The sequence below is a fragment of the Pediculus humanus genome, genomic scaffold (assembly GCF_000006295.1).
Source record: "Pediculus humanus corporis 1103172108318 genomic scaffold, whole genome shotgun sequence".
In the NCBI taxonomy this organism is placed as follows: domain Eukaryota; kingdom Metazoa; phylum Arthropoda; class Insecta; order Psocodea; family Pediculidae; genus Pediculus; species Pediculus humanus.
Genome location: NW_002987887.1, coordinates 2564162 through 2586846, shown reverse-complemented (window position 1 = coordinate 2586846; position 22685 = coordinate 2564162). Strand labels below are relative to the sequence as shown.

At 33.8% G+C, this 22685-nt stretch overlaps 3 protein-coding genes across 3 annotated transcripts; 1 reads left to right on the top strand and 2 right to left on the bottom strand.

The window, feature by feature from the left end:
- Positions 1-101: 101 nt before the first annotated feature.
- Phum_PHUM607830 (Cystathionine beta-synthase, putative) lies at positions 102-2276 on the top strand (the record flags this gene model as incomplete). Its single annotated transcript, XM_002432942.1, has 8 exons — positions 102-369; positions 457-591; positions 669-880; positions 957-1236; positions 1314-1406; positions 1471-1648; positions 1728-1859; positions 1940-2276. 8 exons carry the CDS (start codon positions 102-104, stop codon positions 2274-2276), a joined length of 1635 nt encoding a protein of 544 aa, XP_002432987.1.
- A 245-nt stretch (positions 2277-2521) lies between these two features.
- On the bottom strand, positions 2522-3354 carry Phum_PHUM607820 (mediator of RNA polymerase II transcription subunit, putative; the record flags this gene model as incomplete). Its single annotated transcript, XM_002432941.1, has 4 exons — positions 2522-2642; positions 2768-3042; positions 3226-3234; positions 3313-3354. 4 exons carry the CDS (start codon positions 3352-3354, stop codon positions 2522-2524), a joined length of 447 nt encoding a protein of 148 aa, XP_002432986.1.
- A 388-nt stretch (positions 3355-3742) lies between these two features.
- On the bottom strand, positions 3743-22495 carry Phum_PHUM607810 (myosin-18A, putative; the record flags this gene model as incomplete). The annotated part of the gene is made up of 29 exons (XM_002432940.1): positions 3743-3748; positions 4096-4147; positions 4238-4363; positions 4458-4651; positions 4740-4997; positions 5079-5276; positions 5364-5617; positions 5696-6011; positions 6086-6209; positions 6284-6438; positions 6539-6698; positions 6776-6984; positions 11041-11274; positions 11421-11549; positions 18236-18306; positions 18394-18517; positions 18611-18757; positions 18900-19056; positions 19139-19298; positions 19377-19608; positions 19697-19889; positions 19964-20201; positions 20283-20427; positions 20495-20662; positions 20803-20955; positions 21047-21247; positions 21806-22056; positions 22319-22442; positions 22469-22495. The coding sequence occupies 29 exons, from the start codon at positions 22493-22495 to the stop codon at positions 3743-3745; spliced, it is 4806 nt and encodes a 1601-aa protein (XP_002432985.1).
- Positions 22496-22685: the final 190 nt, after the last annotated feature.

Here is a 22685-nt window from a genome sequence, read left to right as displayed (position 1 = left end):
TTAAATTCAAATTATAACAAACGTGATAACCATGTTTTATTATTATTATTATTTTTATTGCGATTAGGTATTGACGTCATCGATCGTCGATTTCAAACGTAATGAACGATATACCTGTTCAACCCAAAGCACCCATACCACGTGAGATATTATGTTCGGGAGAAGAAAACGTGCAATTTATTTATCCCTGCGGTATTAAACAATGCACGTGGTCACCGGGATCCGATTTGAATTCGTCGCCTCACGCGCCTTTTTCACCCCCTCCCGAATCCCAGAAAATTCTACCAAATATTTTACACGCCATCGGAAACACGCCTCTTGTAAGGCTCAACAACATACCTCAAAGTTATGGGATAAAATGTGAAATTTGTAAGGATACTTTTTTTTTAAAATCAATGTTGGATTGGAATTAACACCAAAAAGAAATTTTTTTTTTTTTTTTTTTTTTTTTTCCAGTGGCTAAATGCGAATTTTTCAATCCTACCGGAAGCGTAAAAGACAGGATAGCACTCAATATGATTCTGGATGCGGAACGAAAAAATATTTTAAAACCTGGAGACACACTCATAGAGCCAACAGCAGGAAATACCGGTTGACAAATAGTTTTTTTTTTTTTTAAGGTCTTCCCTTTGTTGAAATCCACAATTTTTTTTTATTATTTATTTTAGGTTTGGGGTTAGCGATAGGAGCCAGGTTAAAAGGTTACAAATGCCTTTGCGTCATGCCCATGAGAATGTCAACAGATAAAGTAGACGCACTCAAAGCACTCGGAGCCAAAGTTTTACGCATACCAAAAGGGGATTTGGGTACGGAAAATTGCATATTTAACGTGTCGCAAAAAGTGTGCAGAGAAACACCCCATTCGATTATTTTAGATCAGGTACAATAATTACGAATGCACATAATTAAAATCGTCAGTCAAAAAAAAAAAAAAAAATTGGAATTATTAATTAAAGTTTAGAAATCCATCCAATCCTCTCGCACATTATGAAAGAACGGCCGAAGAGATATTATACCAATGCGATGGAAAAATCGATGGGATCGTTGCTGCAGCAGGAACGGGTGGAACTCTGACGGGAATCGGAAGAAAAATAAAAGACAAATGTCCCACTTGTAAAATAATAGGTGCGGATCCTTTGGGATCTAAAATGGCGGAACCAAACGAAATCAACGAAACCGACGTTAAAACGTTTGAAATGGAAGGAATCGGTTTCACGTTCGTGCCAACGACTTTAGGTATGGAAAAGGTACAAAGTGTAAAAAAGTAATGAAGGGTAATAAAATTATTATTATTATTATTATTATTATTACAGATAGATCGGTCGTGAGCAAATGGTATAAAGTCAGCGATAAGGATTCCATGTTGATGGCTAGAAGACTGGTTGCAGAAGAGGGAATCCTTTGCGGTAGGTTAATTAAAACTTAAATCTTAATCATCCTAATCAAGCAAATCTTATGAAATGATGTTAGGAGGAAGTTCAGGTACGGCCATGTGTGCAGCGATAGAAGAAGCTAAAACAATGTCTGAAGGAGAAAGGCTCGTCGTCATTCTGCCAGATGGTTTAAGAAATTACATGACCAAATTTGCCAGTGATCCTTGGATGAAAATTAGGGGATACGTGGAGGTTGATGAAGAAAATCATTGGTGGTAAATTCAATGACTTATTACTGAAAAACAAAAATATACATGTGTACAGCTTCGAATAAAAAGCAACCATTGATTACAGGTGGTCTTACATACCAGTAAAAGTCCTCAAACTTAAAAATCCACACATTATAAATTCATCGGCAACTTGTTCACAAGCTATTCGAAACATGACAAAAAATAACATGAACCATATTTTTGTCGAAAAAAATGGGTATTCCACTTATTATTATTATTTTGATTTCACAAAGAAAACTATTTCCCCAAGTGTTTTAAATATTATTTATTTTAAAGGTTGATAATTGGATTTACAACATCGGAAAATATGCTATCAGACCTAATGGAATTCAAATATAAATTTGAAGATGCCATTGAAAATGTGGTTGCTCCTATCAAAACGGTAAATGATGAAACACCTTTGGGTAAAATATGCGCCATTTTACAAGTTGAAAAATTTGTACTCGTCGAAACAGGTAAACATTTGAAATTGTATTGTTTGCATTTTCAAAACATTTTAATGGGTATCATAAAATTTCCTGTAGATAAAATTCAAAATGGACAATGGGAAAAAGAAATAAAATATGTGATGACAAATGACCTACTAGCGTTCATAAGTGAAGATCAAAATTGAAATATACAAATCGAGAACCATAATCAACGAGAAGAGTGACTCAAATTAAATTTTATAGTATTCAATACTCATCTTCAAATTATCTGATATTGTTTTTTTCTTCATTCGTAATCAACAATTACTTTAAGCATTTAATTCAATATGTCATGATGTGAAAATGATTTAAAAATCAAATAAATTACTTTGAACTAACCTTACAATAATAATATTTATAAATTTTGATATCCTGTATCGAAAATCGATATTTACTTCGATTCTGCACTCGCTTCAAAATGTTGCATTTCTAATTGACTTTGTGCAATATCGGCTAATGCACTTTGAATTTGTTCTAATAATAATTCTCCTTTCTTAACAACTTGTTCTAACCTAAAACAGTTAAAACACTTTTAATTAATAATAATAATAATTAGATAGTAAGTTAATTTCTAACTAATAATTAGGTTTAGTACAAAAAAATGCATAAGAAATATGTAATTGAAAAGTAATATTACCTATCAGCTGCTTCTTGATTTTCAGTTTCGAGTCTTCTTAAGCTAGCAACCTGAAGTTCAGTGGATGAATCTTCATTAGGTAAACTTTCGATTAAGACATCAATATCCTTGGCACATCTTGCAATAAGTGTAGCAAATAATTGTGCATAATCTTCTTGAGCTTGTTGATTACCCTGTTGAGGTGTTTGAGAACCACTTCTTTCAAATCCTGAAAATTTTCCAGGTTGAGCAAATTGCTGTAAAATTCCTATACTGTTGCAGAAATTTTCAGCTTGCTATAAAAAAAAAAAAAAAAAAATTACACTCATATTAATAACGTTCTATTAATCAAATCCTTTTTTTTTTTTTAATACAAGAACCAAAAAAAAATTTTTTCTAATGTGTTACGTTTACAGTTAAATGATAAATTTCATTTAGATAAATAACACGCAACGATTTAAAAAAAAATTGCTAAAAACTACAGCATTCTTATTAAATTAAAATAAAAAATATTTAAAACTCTTAATAAATTTAAATATATATTAAAAAACTAATAATAATCTCACCAAATTAATAGTATCTTGAAGTTGAGTTAATCTGTCCGCCATGTTTATTACCGCTTAAATAAAACGCGGTTAAATTTTAATTTTCTAGTAGGCGGTGAAATTTTAAATTTTTTTTCGCGGTATTTTTACTCAATTGAAATTATAAATATTTACCTTATGAGAATTGAAAAAATACAAAATGGCTTCTTTTTTCCACGCGATACATAATCAATAAAGGAAAATTAATAGAAAATTCAAATTTTTATATATAAATACATTTAATTTTTTCATTTAACAAAAAAAAAAAACTTATTAATAATAATAATAATATAAACTCGTAGCGTAAGAAATATTTATATATATATATATATAATTTCACTGAATTTTATCAACATATAAACACGTACACGTAAAAAATAATAATAATAATATATATATAAAGTACTTGTCGTCATTTCTAATATTAAATTAACCTTAAAATTACACTTTTTCTTATTTATTTAACGATAAATTAATTTATTTGGTTTTTATATATATTTATACTGTTCAAAATTGAAGCATTTAACTATAACTTGATTCCTTTTTACTAACTAAATAATCGTAAATAATAATAATAATAATAATAAAAACAACATTTGATAAAAATCAAACGAATCCTTTGTCTTTTGTTTGAATTTCCGGATCCCCCGGGGAGGGGGGAAACGCACCATTTTATTCTCCCCCCTTTTAAAATTACTTTTTAATAATAATAAATTATCTCGGAGTTAAATCCGGAGTTCTCGGACTGTTGTTTCTCGAACTTACAGTGCTGGCAACGTGAGAAATAAGAGAATCGTCTCCGCTATCATCTTCGTCACTGAATGAACAACAACAAAAAAATTTTTTCGCGTTTTATTCAATGTTTCGAAACATTTATTACACAAAATTATCATCATTATTATTATACCTTTCGCTTCTTTCCGAATCGCTTCCGATTTCACCGGATATGGCAGATTGTAAATCTTCGATTCTTTTAACAGCGAGTCTCAAATCAGTTCTTGCGGTGAATGCTTCTTGTTCAGCAGTTTCCAACCTGAAAACAAAAAACAAAAAAAAAAGGTTCAAACCTTTTCCTTCTTTTTTTTCGGGGGGGGGGGGGGCTAAAAAGAGACAAAAGGAAAACTCACCGCTTTTCCAACTCCTTCCTCTTGTGCAAAGCTTCCTGTTCTTTCGCCTGATGTTTAGCCAATTCTTCTTTCGTTTCCCTCAGGGTTCTCTGTAGTTTTCTCGCGGTATCCGTCGCTCCTTGTTCTTTGGTTCTAGCTTGTATGCAGTCCTCATTTAACCTTTCTACGTTTTCTTTAAGTCTTGTGATTTGAACCTTTTTTTAGTGGGGGGGGGGAAGACGAAAAAAATACGTTAAACACGTTTGATCCCAAAAACGAAATTTTAAAAAGTAATAATCTTACCTCCAAACGACCTCTCGTCGTCTGCTCCAAATCTAATCTACTTTCTAATTCTTTTATTCTAATCTCGAGTTTCTTTTGTGCTAATCCGCTTAACGGATCTAATACGGCGTTCGCTTCTAATCTCGCACTAAGTTCGGCTAATTGTTCTTTTAGTGATGCTCTTTCGACTTCCGCTTCCGCCAATGCTCCCGCCGTTTCTTGATTAGCCAATTGTTCCGCGGAAAGTTGCTGAACGATTTGACGATATTTCTTCAACAGCTATTGAAGAAAAAAAAAAAAAACCGTTACAAGCAATACGATAGAAAATCCATTTTACGTTTTTAAATTCAAAAAATTTACTTCTGCTAATTCTTCTTCGTTTTCTTCGACTTGCATTCTTAGTGCGTTCGTTTCACGTAATGCGGCTTGACAACGATTTTCAGCATCACCCTTGGCTCTGATGGCTTCCTCTAGCAAACCGTTAACTTCGTTTAATTCCGAATCCAGAGATTGTTTGGCTTTGACCGCGGATGCTCGAGCTAATTCAACATCTTCCAACTGTTACAAAAAAAAAAAAAAAATGTCGTCAATTTTCCACTCCCCTCTTCCCCCCATCCTTCCTTCCTTCCTTCTCCCGTTCCCTACCTGATTTTTCAACGCGCGAAGTGCGGCCTTGCTCGGCGAATCCTGTTTCGCTCTCTCCAACATTATTTGCGCATCCCTCAGGAGCGCTTTTGTCTTTTTCAAATCTCTTCTCGCTCTCAGCAAAGCATCTTCGTCTGCGGCTTTGTTGTGTCTTCCTCTCTCCTCGGCATCAGCCAACCTCCTTTCGAGCTCGTGTTTTTCACGTACGAGAAGCGTTCTTTCCTCGTGTTCGCTCTCCAATTGAGCTTCTAAAACTGCAATTCTCAATGTATTAGACAAAGATAAAAAAAGGGAAAAATCCACGTGTTAGAAAGAGAAAGAAAAAAAAAAACCTTTGATTTTTTTTTGAGTGTTCGATCGGGATTCGTCGAGTTCGTCATCTCTCTGAGCTATTTCCCGCCTGTGTTCCTTTCGCAGGGATTCCAGAGACATTTCCAGTCGGAGTTTGTTACCTTCGAGCATGGATACCTGACCCGCCAATTCGTCCAATTCTTCCTCCTGTTCTTTCAATTTGATTTCCAAATCGTGTTTGGCTTTACGAAGTTGTGTTATTTCTTGTTCGCTACCGCCGCCCCGGGAAAATTCTTCCAGTTCTTGCGTCAGGGAAAGCAGTTTTTCATCTTTGAGCTCCAGTTCCAATCGAAACGACTGAAAATGATACATCATTATTATTATTATTATTATTATCATCGACCACGCGATCGCAATTTCTATTAACTCACGCTAAGATTTTGTTCCATCGAATATTTTTCCGCGTACGCCATTTCTTTTTCCCTCGATAACCTTTCTTTTTGATTTTTCTCCGACCTTAATTCTTCTTGTAACAATTGAATTTCAGAATCGAACCTTACCAAAAAAAATAAAATAAACTCGTTGTTCCCTTAACAAACAAACAAACAAACAAACAATGTTCGACTCACTTTCTTTGTTTTTTTTCCAATAGATTGTTCCTCGAACTTTGCTCTTCCAACAACAACCTCAAATCGTTCATTTCCGATTGAAGTTTTTGTACTTTTCTCTTCCACTGACCGGCAACCTGTCGCTGTTCTTCGACTTCTTCGTAAGCATCCGCCAACTGGAATCAAATCAACGTTTTCATAATTGTTGCGAATCAACGTATTCTAAGAAGAACCTTGTCTCGTCTTCTTAGAATCGTTTAAAAACAATTTTCTAACCTTTTTCTCCAATTGTTTTTTCAGCCCCACCAATTGTTCCAAATCATCTTCGTGCTGTTGCTGGAGTCTCCTCCTCGTAAATTCTAATTCTCTCATTGTTCTTTCGCATTTATTTTTATAGAGTGCAGCATCGCCGCCGCCATCTTCCAAATCTCCCTCGCTGCATAGTGATAATAATAATGATGATGATTATGGTAATCAAAAATAACTTTATTTAAATAAACGAGTGATATTTACCTTTCGGACAAACCGTTAACATCCGCTCGAGCGTAAAAAAGTTCCATTTCCAGTCTTTCCGACGCTTGCTGTAGATTTTTCTTTTCGTTTTGTATCTGAGACAATTCTTGTTCCAGTCGAACCCTTTCCGCCGTTTCCGCTTCCAATCTTTCTGCTTGCAAGGCTCCAGCTGTGCGTTCTTCTGATAAATCCATCGTCATTTCGCTTAACTGAAAATTATAAAATTTATGTCACTTTGATTTCTCATTTTAAAATCGGCATACCGGGTGTGTGTCCCCCCCCTCATCTTCTGCTTTTCTTTTTAACATGTTTAACAAATACAATTTAAAATTTTATTGGTGTTGTTTGAAACCATTGGTCATTATTACCAACCTCATCCACGTCAGAAATGGTTCTGTCGGACATTTCTGACGTTCTACCGGTACACGAACGACTCCTAAACATTCTCGGATTTTTCCTATTTCCCTTTGTAAAATTCAACAATCCTTTTATCATTATGTTCGTCGCGCTTTTCCGTTTCGATTCCGAAATTTCAGACACGTTATTACGCGGCAACCTGACCAATGATTCCAAATCGTTTTTTTCCTTTCCTAAATGTCTCCATTCTTCCATTATGTGATCCGTACGATGTAAAAATTCCGTTATTTTCGCACTCAACGAATTCGAATTAGTATTTTCATCTTTGAACGCGGGCCTGGGTTTGAACTGATGTCTCAGAGACGTTCGATTCGGTGACAAATCGAAACTCATGGAAGCATCGAAAACGACGGACGATTCTTCGTCGTTTTTACCGTTCGACCGATTTTTCATTTTTCTATTACTCCACATCGAAGTTTGCGGAAATATCCGGCGGGGAATGGACGAGCTTCGAGATGATCGATCTCGCGATCGATTCACGAGAGATGTACTAACGGAAGTTGTTGCATCGGAAGTGAGGTAATGATCGAAAGATTCGTCGCTGAAATCCGAGAGGGGTGATAGAGTGTTACGATCCCTGTTGATGAAAGAATTCCTCTCGTAATCCTCCTCGCAAATTATGGCCTTGTCGTTATCCGCCCCTCCCGGAAAATTTCCAACGTTGAGAATGTCCAACGGAGACTTGGTTTTATCCAGAATTTGATTCGGGTTCGATAATAATATCGTGGATAAACGATTTGATGGATATTTAAATGATCCGGATATGATTTCTCCTTTCGATGAATAATATTTAACTTCTTCCGTTTGATTCACGTTCGGAAAACAATTTTTTCCTTTCTCAATCTTATCATCCGTTTCCGTTTTCTTTCTCTCTGTCGTTTCCGTCGTGGCGGAAACTTTGCGCGCGTTATTCGTTACGGTTTCCCTATTTGAATAATTGAGCGAAACGGTTTCATCAACGTTCGATTCTTTCGCGAAACGTTTGCCGACATTTTTCGAATGATTCGAAACATCGTCGGATAGTTTTTCCGTTAACATGTTCAAACCCTCCCGAACGTTTTTCAATTCTTTGGCTAATTTTTTTTTTATGTCGGTTTCATCGTCGTTTACTAATATCGATTGCTTCGATTTTTTACTCTCGTCGAACGTTCGCGCCACGATTTTTTGACTGAATTTCGAAGACGAATTTAATTTCGCATCGGCTTGGGTTGAACATTCTTCCGCCCTTGTCGACTCCTTACCATCATCATCCCTTTTCACGTTTTTCGTATTATTATTATTATTATTCAAATCAATAAAATTTATCCGTTCGGTGAGTGATGATTGACATTTCGGCTCCGTTTCATTTTGACCTTTTTCCGTTTTTTTCGTATCGCGAATTGATTTGATAGAATTTTTTTCGATTCGTTTTTCCGATTCGCTGTTTTTCCCGCCGCCGCCGCCATTGTCACCGCCGCCGCACATTTCAAAAATTTCACTTTCCTTTTTCTCAATGGAATTTTTCCTTTTCTCCGAACAATTATCATCTTTCTGTCGTTTGATTTCATTTTGAAAATTTTCAATCGATTCGATTTGTTTCTTATCAAATTTCATTTCATTTTTTTCCTTTGAAACGTTCGAATCGTCCATTTTCTCGCTCACCACAGAATTTTCCGACGATTTCAAAGCGTTTTTCTTACAACAACTCGACACATTAATTATTTCCCGTTTTTCATTCGCTTTCCCCCCATTATCAACCGTCACGTCGCGAATTCCGCTTCCTTCATCGTTTTTCTTTCCGATTCCGTTTTCACCAATTTCCGGTTTTTTCGAAAATTTTCTCGTCGCGACGCTCACGCTCGCCGTCGACGTTTCACCAAATTTTTTCAATCTCGATTCGATTAAATTATTCGAATCCATTTTCGACGGCGGGTTTTTCACGGGGAATTTCTCAACAGGTTTAAAAATCAATCCTTCGTTCGTCAATTTATTGATTTTGGGTAATTTTTTTGACGTCGATAAATCGTTTTGTGATTGATCGCGAGAGAGCGCTTCAATTTTCTCTTGAATACTCGAAAACGAATTCAGATGATGAGATCCTGCGATGAGTGACGTGCGACGGGATGCAGAATCCGAACTCCTACGACTTTCTCCCGGAGAATCGACTTTACGGGAATTTATTAATTTTTTCGTCACTTTCGGCTTGTTCGTTTTCGAAATTTTATCATTATCCCCATCGTTATTTTTATCGTCTTTTCCAACACCGGAAGAACCATCGACATTTTCTTTCTTACCCATATCCCCGCACTTTTCTTCCATTTTTTTTTCATTCGTCATTTCTTCATTGCTACCACTTTTTTTTTCATCCGTCATTTCTCCACTGCTACCACTTTTTTTTTCATCCGTCATTTTACCTTATTATATTTTAATCAAACATTTTTCACAAACAGAAAAACACCACACCGTGATACCAAATATTAACAAACACTTTTCCGACGGGAAAATCCAGGTTTCCATTTACAAAAAAAAAAAAAAACACTATTCGGCCTATTACGAACGATCGAACAAGAAGAACAAGAAGAAGAAGAAAAAGAAGAAGAAAGATTAAGAAACAACATTCAAACTCAAAATTTTTTTTATACAATTTCAAAACGTTTTTTAAATTTTAAATTAATAATAATAATAATAATAATAATAATAATAATAATAATAATAATAATAATAATAATAATAATGATAGTTTTAAATGATGAATTAACTAAAATTCGCGAGAGAGAGAGAGAGAGAGAGAGAGAGAGAGAGAGAGAGAGAGAAAAAACGTTTTAAAAATTATCCATGTCTCTCTTCTTCTTCTTCTACAAACTAATAATTCAAGAGTTTGCCGGATTTAAATCTTTTGCCAAATGTACACTCGCCTCCATATTTAAACAACAACAACAACAAATTTAAAATAAATTTATACGTACATATATAATTACAGCCAAGTAAATAAATAAATTCAAATTCAAATTTAACCAAACGTTCCGTTAACATTTTTACACATTTTTTAATACGTGTAATCTTTTATTTAAAAAAAAAAAAAAACTATTATTATTATTATTATTATTATTATTATTACGTTCGTAAAACCAAACCAAATGGTAGAATCGTAATAAATTTAAAAAAAAAAAATTATGTGAGAATAATAATGATAAAACAAGAACGCAACCTCGAATAAATTAAAAAAAAAAAAAAAATCAGGTGACGAAACAAACACGCACAGAGAGAGAGAAAGAGATAGAGAAAGAGAGAGAGAGAGAAAGACTTTGATATTTTTCAGGTACCTTCCTCGAAGCAATTAAAAAATTTCAGTGTGACGAATTCGCATAAAAAAAAAAAAAAAAATTTAATTAGACTTTGATTTTCGTACCTAACCCTAACCCTCTCATTATCCTCTTGTTTGTTTTTTTCGCCATCGCGCTTTTTGACGAACGCGAACGAAAAATGAAAAATGGCGGCGGCGACGATTGATTGCTTGTTTGTTTGTTGGGTAACGAAAAAGATTTAAATTAAATACTTGTTGTTTGTAGTACAACAAACTCTCGATTGTTTTTCATGTCGGGATTTTAAAATTATTATTACTTGGCAAACAAATCGAAAAAAAAAAAAAAAAAAAAAATTGGCGATGAAAAAAAAAAAGTCGGCGGGGCATTCGGCCAAAAAACTACAACGACGACGACCAGTTGTTTAAACGGCTCCCCAAAAAAAAAAAAAAAATCAAAAACCGGCTGCTATCCCCGGGAATCCGGCGAACGAAATCAAACATCGATGCAAACAAACACGCATTTGCACAATTAATAATAATAATAATTTTCTCTCATCGTTCCTACCTTTGTTTCCAACTTGTCATTTTCCAATTTGAGTTGATTTCTTTCCGATTCGACTTTTTCCAAAAGACTTTTGACCGTTTCGAGTTCTTGAACTTTGGCCGTTAGCTCTTCTTCCGTTCTGTGAACGTTTAATATCGGCGTGACCTTGACGTAAAGTCTCCACCAGGGCCATTCTCTCACTTGCATGAGTTTTCTAACGTTTCTCTGAATGCATCTAACGGCTAAATCTTGAATCTGAAAAAAACAAAATAATGGACGAATATGAATGAATGAATGAATGAATGAATGAATGAAATAAAACCCTACTAATCCTAATGATAATTTATGACAGTTTTATCTCTCTCTCTCTCTCTCTCTCTCTCTCTCTCTCTCTCACTCACCTTTAATTTTGCTAATTTTTTTCTCGCTATGTAACCACGGCATCGCGATTGAAATCTTATTATTAAATCCGCGAGTTTTTCATCTCTTTGCGATTCCAATTGTGCCAAAACACCCGCTCGAAAAAATACCTGGAAAAAAAAACAAAAAAAAACTTTTATACATTTTAATTATTATTATTATTTACAACAATAAGTTTTTCCGGTATATACATATTCGATATCGGTAAAAAAAAAAAATCGCTGTTGTTACATTTGTAAAGTTGGCGACAATGCAACAACAACAACAACAAAATGGAAGGTAAGGTTAAAAGAAAAAAATGTAAATAACCTCTGGAGATTCTGCGACAAAATTCCCTTCTTCGTATCCAGACGTCGAAGAACTGCTGCCACTTTCATCCGATTCCTTCTTACCATTATTATTATCATTATTATTATGAATTATCCAATGAGTTTTAAGGTTGATGGTCGAAGGGGAGCCATAATTTATTTCCCCTCCGGTAACTCCTCTGTTCGTTTTACACTCAACGAAACCGTTAGTAGGAATCCTTTCATTTTTCCTAACATCTTTTTCTATTTGTTCGAAATTGTTCACCAAATTGCTCACGTTTATTTTACACTTTTTCAAAGTTTCCAAATCGAAACTCTCGAATTTTTTTTCACATTTTTTTTCAATCATTTCCTCTACGAGTTTTGGAATTTTCGATGATTTTCCATTGACTCCGTTCAGGAGTTTAAAAAATTTCGGTTTCGTTTCTTCGACGGTGAAAGATTTCGGAGCGGAAACTTGAAAAACATTTTCCTTGCAATCTTTTTTCGTAATTTCCGGTTTGAACGTGGTGAAAGACATAGGCACGGTCGTCGTCGGAATGTCATCTTGACGCGCCACCTGATCGCTTTTTATTCTTGACAAAAAGTCGACAGGTTCCGTTTGTTCGAAGGGGAAAAAAACTTCCGTTTTGATTTTTCCTTCTTCTTCTTCTTCTTCGTCGGTCAACGTTTTTGAATTTTCCAAAAACGGTAAAAAACCGTTGTTGACCGATGATTCGACGACGATGGGGGATTGTTCGATTTCAGATTTGAATTTTTTCAAATCTCTTCGAATTACTGGAGGTTCGGGTTCTGCAACACTCTTTGGCGGCAAAGGGGGTGGAACCGAAGGCCTCGTTTTAAAATTATATTTTTGATGTAGTTTCGGCGGTAATGGCGGAGGTTCACTCGCCACACAATTCAAACCCATAAAATTTTTTATTACGACGTCATTCACTTGAACGCTCTCACTTTTCCATAATTCGAGATTTGTATAATTTGACGAGTTGTTTGAATTAAAATTTTCATCGTCTTCGTGAAAAATTAAATTTTTAATATCGTTCTTCTTTTCCTCCATTCTCGTACCATCCAATTTATCAACTTCCGGTTCATCTTCTTCTTCGCAAAACGACGTCGTCGTTTCGAAATCGCACGTCGTCGTCGTCGTCGTGATTTCATCGATGACTTCGTCACGATCCGCAAATGTCACGCTTTTTTTTCCCGCGTTGTTACCGTGGAAAATTTTCATAACTTTTTTAATATCGAATTCGTCGGTTTCTAATTTTTCCTTTTGTTTCAATGTTTTCCCGAAAACGTTTTTCACTCTCTCGACGACAATTTTCCGATTGAGGAATCCGTTATTCACGTCGTCATTTTCCGACACTTCTCCTCCTCCTCCATTTTCTTTGGGTTTTTGACCGAATGTGAGACTTCGAAATGATGGCATGTTTAACGTGTTTATTTTTTGTCCGAAAAAAACGACGAAACCGACGAAGAAAGCCAATATCAACCAGAGCAATGACAACAATTCCCCAATTATTTCTTTTATAATTTTTATCCAAGTCTCTGTCATGGCGGAAGAAGTATTCGTTTGTAATTATTTTCTTTAAACATTTTTCCTATTTTCTTCTTTCTTCTAGTATTCACAACGACAACAACAACAACAACAACACTTTAGGTTTTCTTTCTTTCTTTTTTTTTTTTAGTTTTTTTTTTTCCAAATTCGGTAACGAGAAAAAACATTTAATCCGAATCGTACGTAAAGTTTATTATTAATTAATTATCAATCATTCGCATTTTCATACCTAAATACGCCATCGTCATTTCCGTCAAACGAATAAATAAAAAATAAAAAAAAATTTTTTTGTTATTATGAAAAATGTTGCCAACGTTTGAAAAAAAAAAAAAAAAAACCCTACGTCAAGATGAAAGCAGACGATAATTTTACATTTTATAACATTTATTTAAAAAAAAAAAAAATTATTATTATTAATCTAATACGCGCCATTTTAAAAATCCGAGTAATCCCAGGTTGGAATGAATGTTTCAGGTTTTAATTTAACGACTTTTAGGTTTGAATTTCTTTTTAATCATCCGATTACAAAAAATCATTATTATTATTATTGTCATTTTGTGTGAAGTTTAAAAGAGTGAGGGGAAAAAAAAAAATGCCAACCGCAGAAAACAAAAAAAACGAGAAATTTTGGTAGATTCCCTCCCTCCGCCTCCCCCCGTCCCCCACCACGGCCCCTAAGGCGGCAACCATTTTAATTTTAATTAAATAATTATTATTATTATTATTATTATTAATGTCCGTTACGCACTCGACCGAAGGTTTTCGCGTTCAATGAAAAAATTTTCTTTAATAATTAAAAAAAAAAAAACTAGAACGCGCGATCAATGAAATACTTTAAAAAATTTTTTAAATTTAATAAACAAGGTTCGAGAATCTCGATTCGATCGACGAATCGATAATCGATTCAAATATCGAGAAAAAAAATTCCAATTCCGATTCGATAATCGATTCATATATCGAAAAAAAAAAAAAATTCCAATTCCGATTCCGATTCGAATAAATCCGAAATAAATCCAATCGTTTTAAAGTTCCGTAATAATAAAAGGATTTAAAAAGTAGTTTTGATTTCATTTTCAGGTATGCGTACCTAATGAGAAAAGAAAACCTTTTTTTTTCGTTTTGCCTTCTTTTGAAAAACGTAAATAATGACCGAAAAACCGAAAGGGGGAGGGGGTAAATCATTTAAAATAAATCGTGATGAGGGAGGTTGAAATTTTTTTAATGCACGCACACGCACACACACGCATCACGACCACCCTAAAAGCCTCGTCATTAATTTACCAAAAAAAAAAAAAAAGAAAAAAAAAGAAAAAAAAACATTTACGACGTTTCTTTTAAGTTTTTCGCAGGTTTTAAATATTTTAAAACGTTCAAATTGCACGTGTAATATAACGTGTCAGTCACCATTAAATAAAAATTAAAATTTTACGTTAAAAATCAAAAAAAAAAAAAAAACGCATAAAAGTCAAATAAATAAATAAATAAATTTATATTGGGATCAACCGTGTGCAAAATTTTTTACGACCTCACATCCATCCCAACTTTGACACTTTTTTTTTAAACTTTAACTAAACTACCCTATTTATTATTTAAAAAAAAAAAAAAAAAAATGGAAACGTTTTGAACCTTTTTCCCGTCAAAAAAACAAAAAAAATTAAACGAAATTTAAATCGCGATAAATTAACTAACAAACACACGCACTCCACTCACTCACTCACGCACAAACAAACAACAACCACGACGACGATAACAACAACACAACATTCGATTCGTCGGCGGTCACATTGTTTACTGATTACTACGACGAGTAACTGTTTTTAACATGTTTTCCAAGATTCAAGTCCAGTTCTCCAGGTGCCACACACACACACATACACAAGGTTGACTCGTTCGTTCCGCGCTCTCGTATTATTTAAAAACTCATTTCATGACATTATTATTATTATTATTTTCCCATATAAAAAAAAAAAAAAAAGAAACGTCATATCCGAGAGAGAGAGAGAAAGACGTGTTATGAAAAGTCTCACGGGTTAAAATAAAACCGAAACGTCCGTTAAAGAAAAAAAAGCTCAAAATCAGGTTCGAATTCCCGATAGGTGAATGCCTACCTACTACCAAAATACGAAGGTGAAAAAAACCGCAAGAAACCATTACGACCTACGTGACTGTCACGTAAATCAAACTCTAGGATTGTATACCCGATCAGGATTCCACTGGAATTCAAACTAACCCACCTTAAAAACGTTGCCGACGAAAACACGCGAGATCAATACGACGACGGAGGAGGAGAAAACCCCACCCCCCACCCCCGGGGTAAACCTAATCTTCCATTCACCCGTTTTGTGAGATTTTTTTTTTATTCAAAGATCATCGGGTCACAAATGTTATTATTATTATCATAATTTCACGGCAAGTGAGAGTTCAAAAAAAAAAAAAAAAAATGGCAAACAAACATATTTCGTAATATAATAATTTTCCCACCCTCCCCCTCCCCCACCTCCCCGTGGGATCGGAATCATCATCATCTTGGATAATTAATGGAATGGCAAAACCGGAAATCAAACCGATAAATTTTTTTTATTCATCGTTATTACGTACCAAGTGAAATAACAACAACAACAACCATTTCTCATACAAACAAACAAACAAACAATACAAACGCAAACATTTTAAAAACCGCAAATCGATGCCAAAAACGGATTTTTAACTAAATACTCGATACGAACAAAATTCAAAAACGTGTTGTTTACTGGAAATGGAGGAGAGAGAGAGAGAGAGAGAAGAGAAATACGCACAAAAGTAGTCAACGAAAACGAGTTTACGCACGCACGCACGTATGCGTATATACGCGCATATACAAACATACGTGTTTGCATATATATATATATATATATATATATATATATATATATATATATTGAAAAGAGTAAAAAAAAAATTATTTTCATCTGGAGGCGATGAACTCTCGTATGCAACCAACAAATGCCAAAGATCGGTTTCGCCGTCCTCAAGATTAGAAAAAAAAAAAATAATTTTTTTTTTTTTTTTCCCCTTCTTTCGTTAACTTAATAAAAAACAAACGGTCGAATGCGATTTAAATCATAATAATAATAATTATTATTATTATCATTAGGGTAATAATAATGATAATGATAATGATGATAATAAGTTAAATATCGGTACGATAATTAAATTACGCGATTTGATAAAAAACGGGATAATTTATTATAATAATAAAACGTTTTAAATTCTGCGTAGCTGAATGATTGACTGACTGATTGAACGACTGAATGACTGATTCGCGACGACGATAATAATAATAATAATAAAATAATTAATAATATTATTACCTTTAATGATATTTAATAAAAGTTATAGTATAAAATACGATGGAATTATATATCATCATCATCATCATCATTACTTATGTCGAAAGAAAGAGAGGGGGAGAGGGGGGGAGAACTCGGGGAATTTATAAATACTTTTCGTACCACGGTTACAAAAAAAAAAAAAAAACCAAAATATTGAAAATTATGTGAATAAATTTCGAAATTTCAAAAGCGTTAAAGGCTGTCAACATTGCCAGAATATTTAAATAATAATAATAATAATGATGATGATGATGACCTTGCAAATGACCAGAGGTAATAACCTGACCGAAAACTAAAAAAAAAAAAAAAAACAAAAACAGGTACAAAATCGAACCGGGATATTCGTGCACACCAAAGAAAGAGAGAGAGAGAGAGAGAAACGACGACGACGACTCTATCCCGACTCATCAAGACCGGTTCTCTCAGCATCCGAATATCCAGATGATAGAGAGAAGAACCATCGCAACAAAAGCGCAAATAATAATAATAATAATAATAATAATAATAATAATAATAATAATAATAATAATAATAATAATAATAATAATAATATAATCGAGTTTTTAAATAAGACGTAAACAATAACAACAACAACGACGACGTGTCACTAGACACAATTACAAACATAAAATTAAAATTAGTCAAAAAAAAAAAATGAAATAATTGTTTTACTAATGATAATGATAATGATAATGATAATGATAATTTACGGAGAAAAAAATGGAGTCTGTAGGACGGCCTACATTCTTGTAAAGATTTTTTTTTTTTATAAATAACGATACCACCGATATTCAACCGTTTATATAAATATATAACGAGTATAAACCTGGAATAATTTTTTAACCCGTACGTGGAACTAGACACGATCAAAAGTAAAAATGATGATAATAATAATAATAATAATAATAATAATAAACCACTTATTAAAATAACAGTAAAAAAAAAATAAAAAATAAAAATAAATCAGATTTGGTTACGACTTTTTTTTTTTTTTAAAAACTAAAAATATATCGGGATAAGAAAATTGAAAACTGTCAATCATTTATAATTAAATATTGGCAACAGCAGCAACAGCAACAGCAGCAGAAGAAGAAAAAACGCGAAAAATTCATTCACAACCCGAAAGGGGAAATAATATTATATTTGCCAAGCAAAAGGTTTCGATCATTATTATTATTATTTAACCCAAAACAATTGATGAAAAAAATTTTTATTGTGATCTAACGGTAATTTTTTTTTTAAATAAAAAACGAAAGACCGTGGGGGGAGGGGGAGGGGGAAAGGGGGACACTCCTCCTCGACTTTAAATGCGACTTGAACCGTCGGCGAGTCGAAACAACTCGAAGAATGCAAAAGAACTGTTAACGTAAGTGAAAGCTGTCGAATTTTATGTCACGTTCGTTGTCACGATTCACCATCAGACATTTTTTTTTTTTTTTTTTTTACAATTAAATTTTTAACGATTTTACTACGTTCGTTTTTAGAGTCAAAAATGTACCCGTCACCCCAATTTCAAATATACCAACTTATGAAAAAAAAAAAAAAAAAATTGATCGTCTTACCTGAGTGACGCCTATCCGATAACTCGTTACATCGACGTCCATAAGCATGAGCATTTCTTCGACGGCGTGTCCTTCGTCGAGAGCTTCCGCAGATGGAGACGACGAACCATTTATTGTTATTTTAACTCCCGAAGAATTACCGGAGTCGTGACTCGCACCGGAAGATCCTCCGCATCCGGGTGCAAGGAGACGAAATCGTCTTTTGAATTCTCCGTGTGGAAAATATTCTGGAAATCCTAATTTAAATATTCTAACGACGGGAAGTATTTCGCATCCCCTGATCTGTGAACGATACGCACAAATTATTATTTTTTTCTTTCGGATTTCCCAAAAACTTTTCCTTCTTTCCGGTTAAATTCCCGTTTTTTTTTTTACCTGCGATCGAAGAAGGGGAACGTTTAAAATATTTTCTCCTGTCGATGCCGAACCCGGAATAATTTCTGTGTTGCCAGCATTATGTTGAGGCAGCAAGCAGAATACGAACCTAGGCCGAGTTCTTCGTAAAGTTTCTATAAGACCATCCTGGAGGGAAAAAAAAGTTTTCAACGGTTTTTTTTTAAAAGCATTTTTGGAATTTACTTCTCAAGTACCACTGCTTCTGCTGCCACTACTACTACTACTACTGATAAACTCATTTTTGATTTTAACAAATAATTACACTTACGGCTGTGAATTTGACTTGAAGACTGATGGATTTTCTTTTAACGGCCACCGAACAAGTTCGCCTGATGCTCGACATTCTTCTCAACGATTGAGAACCCTCAACACCACTGCTTAGGAGTCCATTTTTTCCTTTTACAAAAACTTCACTGATGTCTTCCCTTGGAAAAAAAAAAAAAAAAAAAAAATTACATTGATGATAATAATATTATATTCAATGTATTAATATCATTGAAATCGTACTTGGTTGATTCTTGAAGAAAACCATTTGCAGATCGCGTTAGAGGATTCTCTTTTGCTGCTTTTACGAAACCGTTTACGTTATACGTCACAGGATTTGTTCCCTGAAGATGATGAATAACAAAATGTCCCGGTCCAGATTTGCGAAGGAGTAATTGGTGATCTGAAAATAAAAAAAAATTTTTCGTTCAATTTTCATTCAAATTTTTTTTTTTTTTCTTCTAGTGCCACGAAATCCGACCTTTTTCACCGTGATGCATAAACAGTCTTTCGAGAAAAGTTTCGTCTGTGCTATTTGGATATAAGCTTTCTTCTTCCAGTAACCATAACAAACCGCGTCGGTCGACCTCCCGAAGATCCGTTTGGGAAGTTTTAAGGACACCAGTGGGTGACGATTTATCCAACATTGAAATCAATTGGCTGGGAGAATTAACCTCTGAATAAATTTCATCCGTGTTTACGTCTATGTGTTCCTAAAATTCAAATTCCCGCCTTTTTTTTTATCAACACGTTTATTATTAACGTGTAATTAAAAAAGTTTTAAAATATTTTTTTATCAACCTGAACGTATCTATCGCGGGGAGCAATTATATTGAAATTGTGATACAAAAGATGAAGACGTTCTTGAACGTAATTGTGACACAGATCGCTGAAAGTCGCACCGGATTGTTGACCGCAACTTCCCGGATTTTGAAATCCGGGAGAATCGACGACGATCAATGACATCGTGCTATGAATATTCGTTGTCAGAGACCTGGAAAATATAAAATAATATTATCGCAATCCTCAATCGACATTTTATGTTAAATAAAAATTTTAAAAACCGACCGATTGATCAAAGTGTTCACGACGCTAACGATTTCGGAATATAGACCGATGACGAAGCCTTCCAATGCATCCACTCCGGCAATTAATTTATCTTTATCGGATGGTGAAGAAGGTGCTCTGGCGGGTGACAAAGGATTGTTCCATAAGACTTGACAAAGTTCTTCGGACGTGGTACCCAAAAGGCGGCAAGCACGAGAAGAATGCGTGGGATCCGCGAATTGCCATTTGTTTGTTCCCACTTAAAAAAAATATGTATTAGTCGGTGCATCCTGGTCATCCGAAGAAATGAGTGAGTGAATGAAACGCCATTTTTAAATACCTCTGACTGCTCCGGCATTGCCCAAATGATAAATGGCCGCTAAAACGGACCAAATAACAAAACATTCTTTTTCGTTGATTCCAAGAGTATTCATTGCCAATGTGAGTTTGTTCAATTCCATGACGGCTCTTTGACGATCTTCGTTCTTGGAAAAAAAAAAAAAAATTGTTTTCATTTCATCACGCGAAACAATTATTTCGCTTTTCCCTTACCTTGTATATGGAAGTCATGAACAAATTTGAATTTTGCGATGCGTTCGTATCCAAAAGTAATTTTTTCGCCAGCGAACTTTCCGCGCCGGCCAACAGCCAATAGAAAACGTTGAAAATCCCTTCTCCGTTGGGTCTTTTAGCAACCCTTTGCTTTTCCAACATGAGCATCTGCAAAAAAAAAAAAAATAATAAATAATAATAATGATAACATTCACGTAACCGTTCCCTGGGATTTTTAAAACAATTACGTAAACTAACTCGATTAAATAATAATAATAATAATAATAATAATTAACAAAAACTATTACCTGTACGCAAACGGATGCGATTTGTCCCGTTTGATCGAAATCGAGAGTTATTAAATTTGTACATCTCGTAGCATTGATGCTTAAACAAGTTCTGGCATTTCCAAAAGCTTCCAATATCGTATGCAAAGCGTTTAATTTTTCCACATTCAATACCTGGCAATGAAAATAATAAATTTCATTTACGAATTGAAAAAACACACAATTTCATTATTATTATTATTATTATGTAAAAGAAAAAATTTACTTTGTTTACTGAGCCGGCAGAATGTAAAAGATAATTTAAAATATGACGAAAATTGTGAGTTTTCCCAGATCCGCTCCTTCCCAACAATACAATGCTTTGATCTTTTCTCGATGAAAGCATTGAACGATACGAACTTTGTGCCATCGCATAAATGTGAGGAGGCATGTCTTCGGATTTGCATCCTCGAAAAAGTGCAGCCACCTGAAAGTAGAGGGAAAAAAGTTACGTCACAAAAAAAAAAAAATTTTTTTTGTTAGATGTATTAAAAATGTGAATAAAACGTTAAATGTTTTTTTTTTAAATATAAGAGAAAGTCGTATTTATAATAATAATAATAATAATAATAATAATAATAATATTTTTCTTTTGTAAAATAACGATTAAAACAGTCATCATCATCCCCTTTTCCCTCACTTATGAGAAAGTTTAATAAAATGGCTTCGGGCAAACTTACGTAAAAAAAAAAAAAAAAAAAAAAAAAAAAAAAAAAAACCGAAGAATAATAATCCATCTTTAACACATATTTAACTCCTAATAATCATAGTAATCGATAAATTAATACTATAATAATGGCCTAACCTTACACTTTAAATTACTTCCCTTTGAATTAAAAAAAAAAAAAAACAAATTATCGTTATTAAATTTCAATTATAAATTTTAAAATACCCAAGCATGCACTCGCGCACTCACTCGCAATGTATCGATCGATATATCGATAAATCGATTTTTTTGTCGGAAAATACAAAAGATTATGCAAACCTTTTCATTGTAAATGGATAGAGTGCACTGTGGATTGATGACGAGTAAATTTCCAGCGGCGTACGTGTGTATCAAATTATTTCCAAATCTCTGCCTAAGAATGTACAGTACGCTGCTTTCGTTTATGTAACGCAAATGACACACATCTTCTATTTTATCCAGTTGACTCGGATTCGCTTTTTCCAAATCATCTTCATCGACTTCGAGTATTTCGTTTGTATTATCGATTTTTATTTTGACTTTTCCAGTATCTAATTGTTTAAAAAAAAAAAAAAAAAAAAAAAAAAAAAAATTAAAAACCATTAAAGAGAGAGAGAGAGAGAAATTAGGGTGGTGTTAATCACAATAAAAATACTCATATATATATAAATAATATGAAATTTTCAAGATGTTATACCGTGTGAAATAAAAACAAAAAAAAAAAAAAAAGAGAAAGTTAAACCATAAGAGAGAGAGAGAGAGAAAAAACATACGATGAGTTTTTTTTTTTGATAAATTTTTACACTTACTTACCCGTCGATTGATTGGATGAATTTGATAAAATTTTCACGGGAGTAAAACCACCCCTGTGTACCAACCATAATTTTTCCGTATCCAACCAAGCTCTCTCATTGGCTAAATCCTCTTCCGTTTTGGCCTGTGCAAAACAAAAAACAAAATTACCGTTAAAAATAATAATGCAATTTTCATTTAAAAAAGGGGGCGGGGGGTGGAAACTATCCAACAGGTAGTGGTTGGTGTAATTATTATATCATACTATTACATATAATTTTTTTTTTTTTTTTCGAACGTTTATGAAAATTTAAATAAGAACACATGAATATTATTACACTGTCAAGGTTTACAACCGGCACTCCTCCTACGGGTTCACCCACGCGGA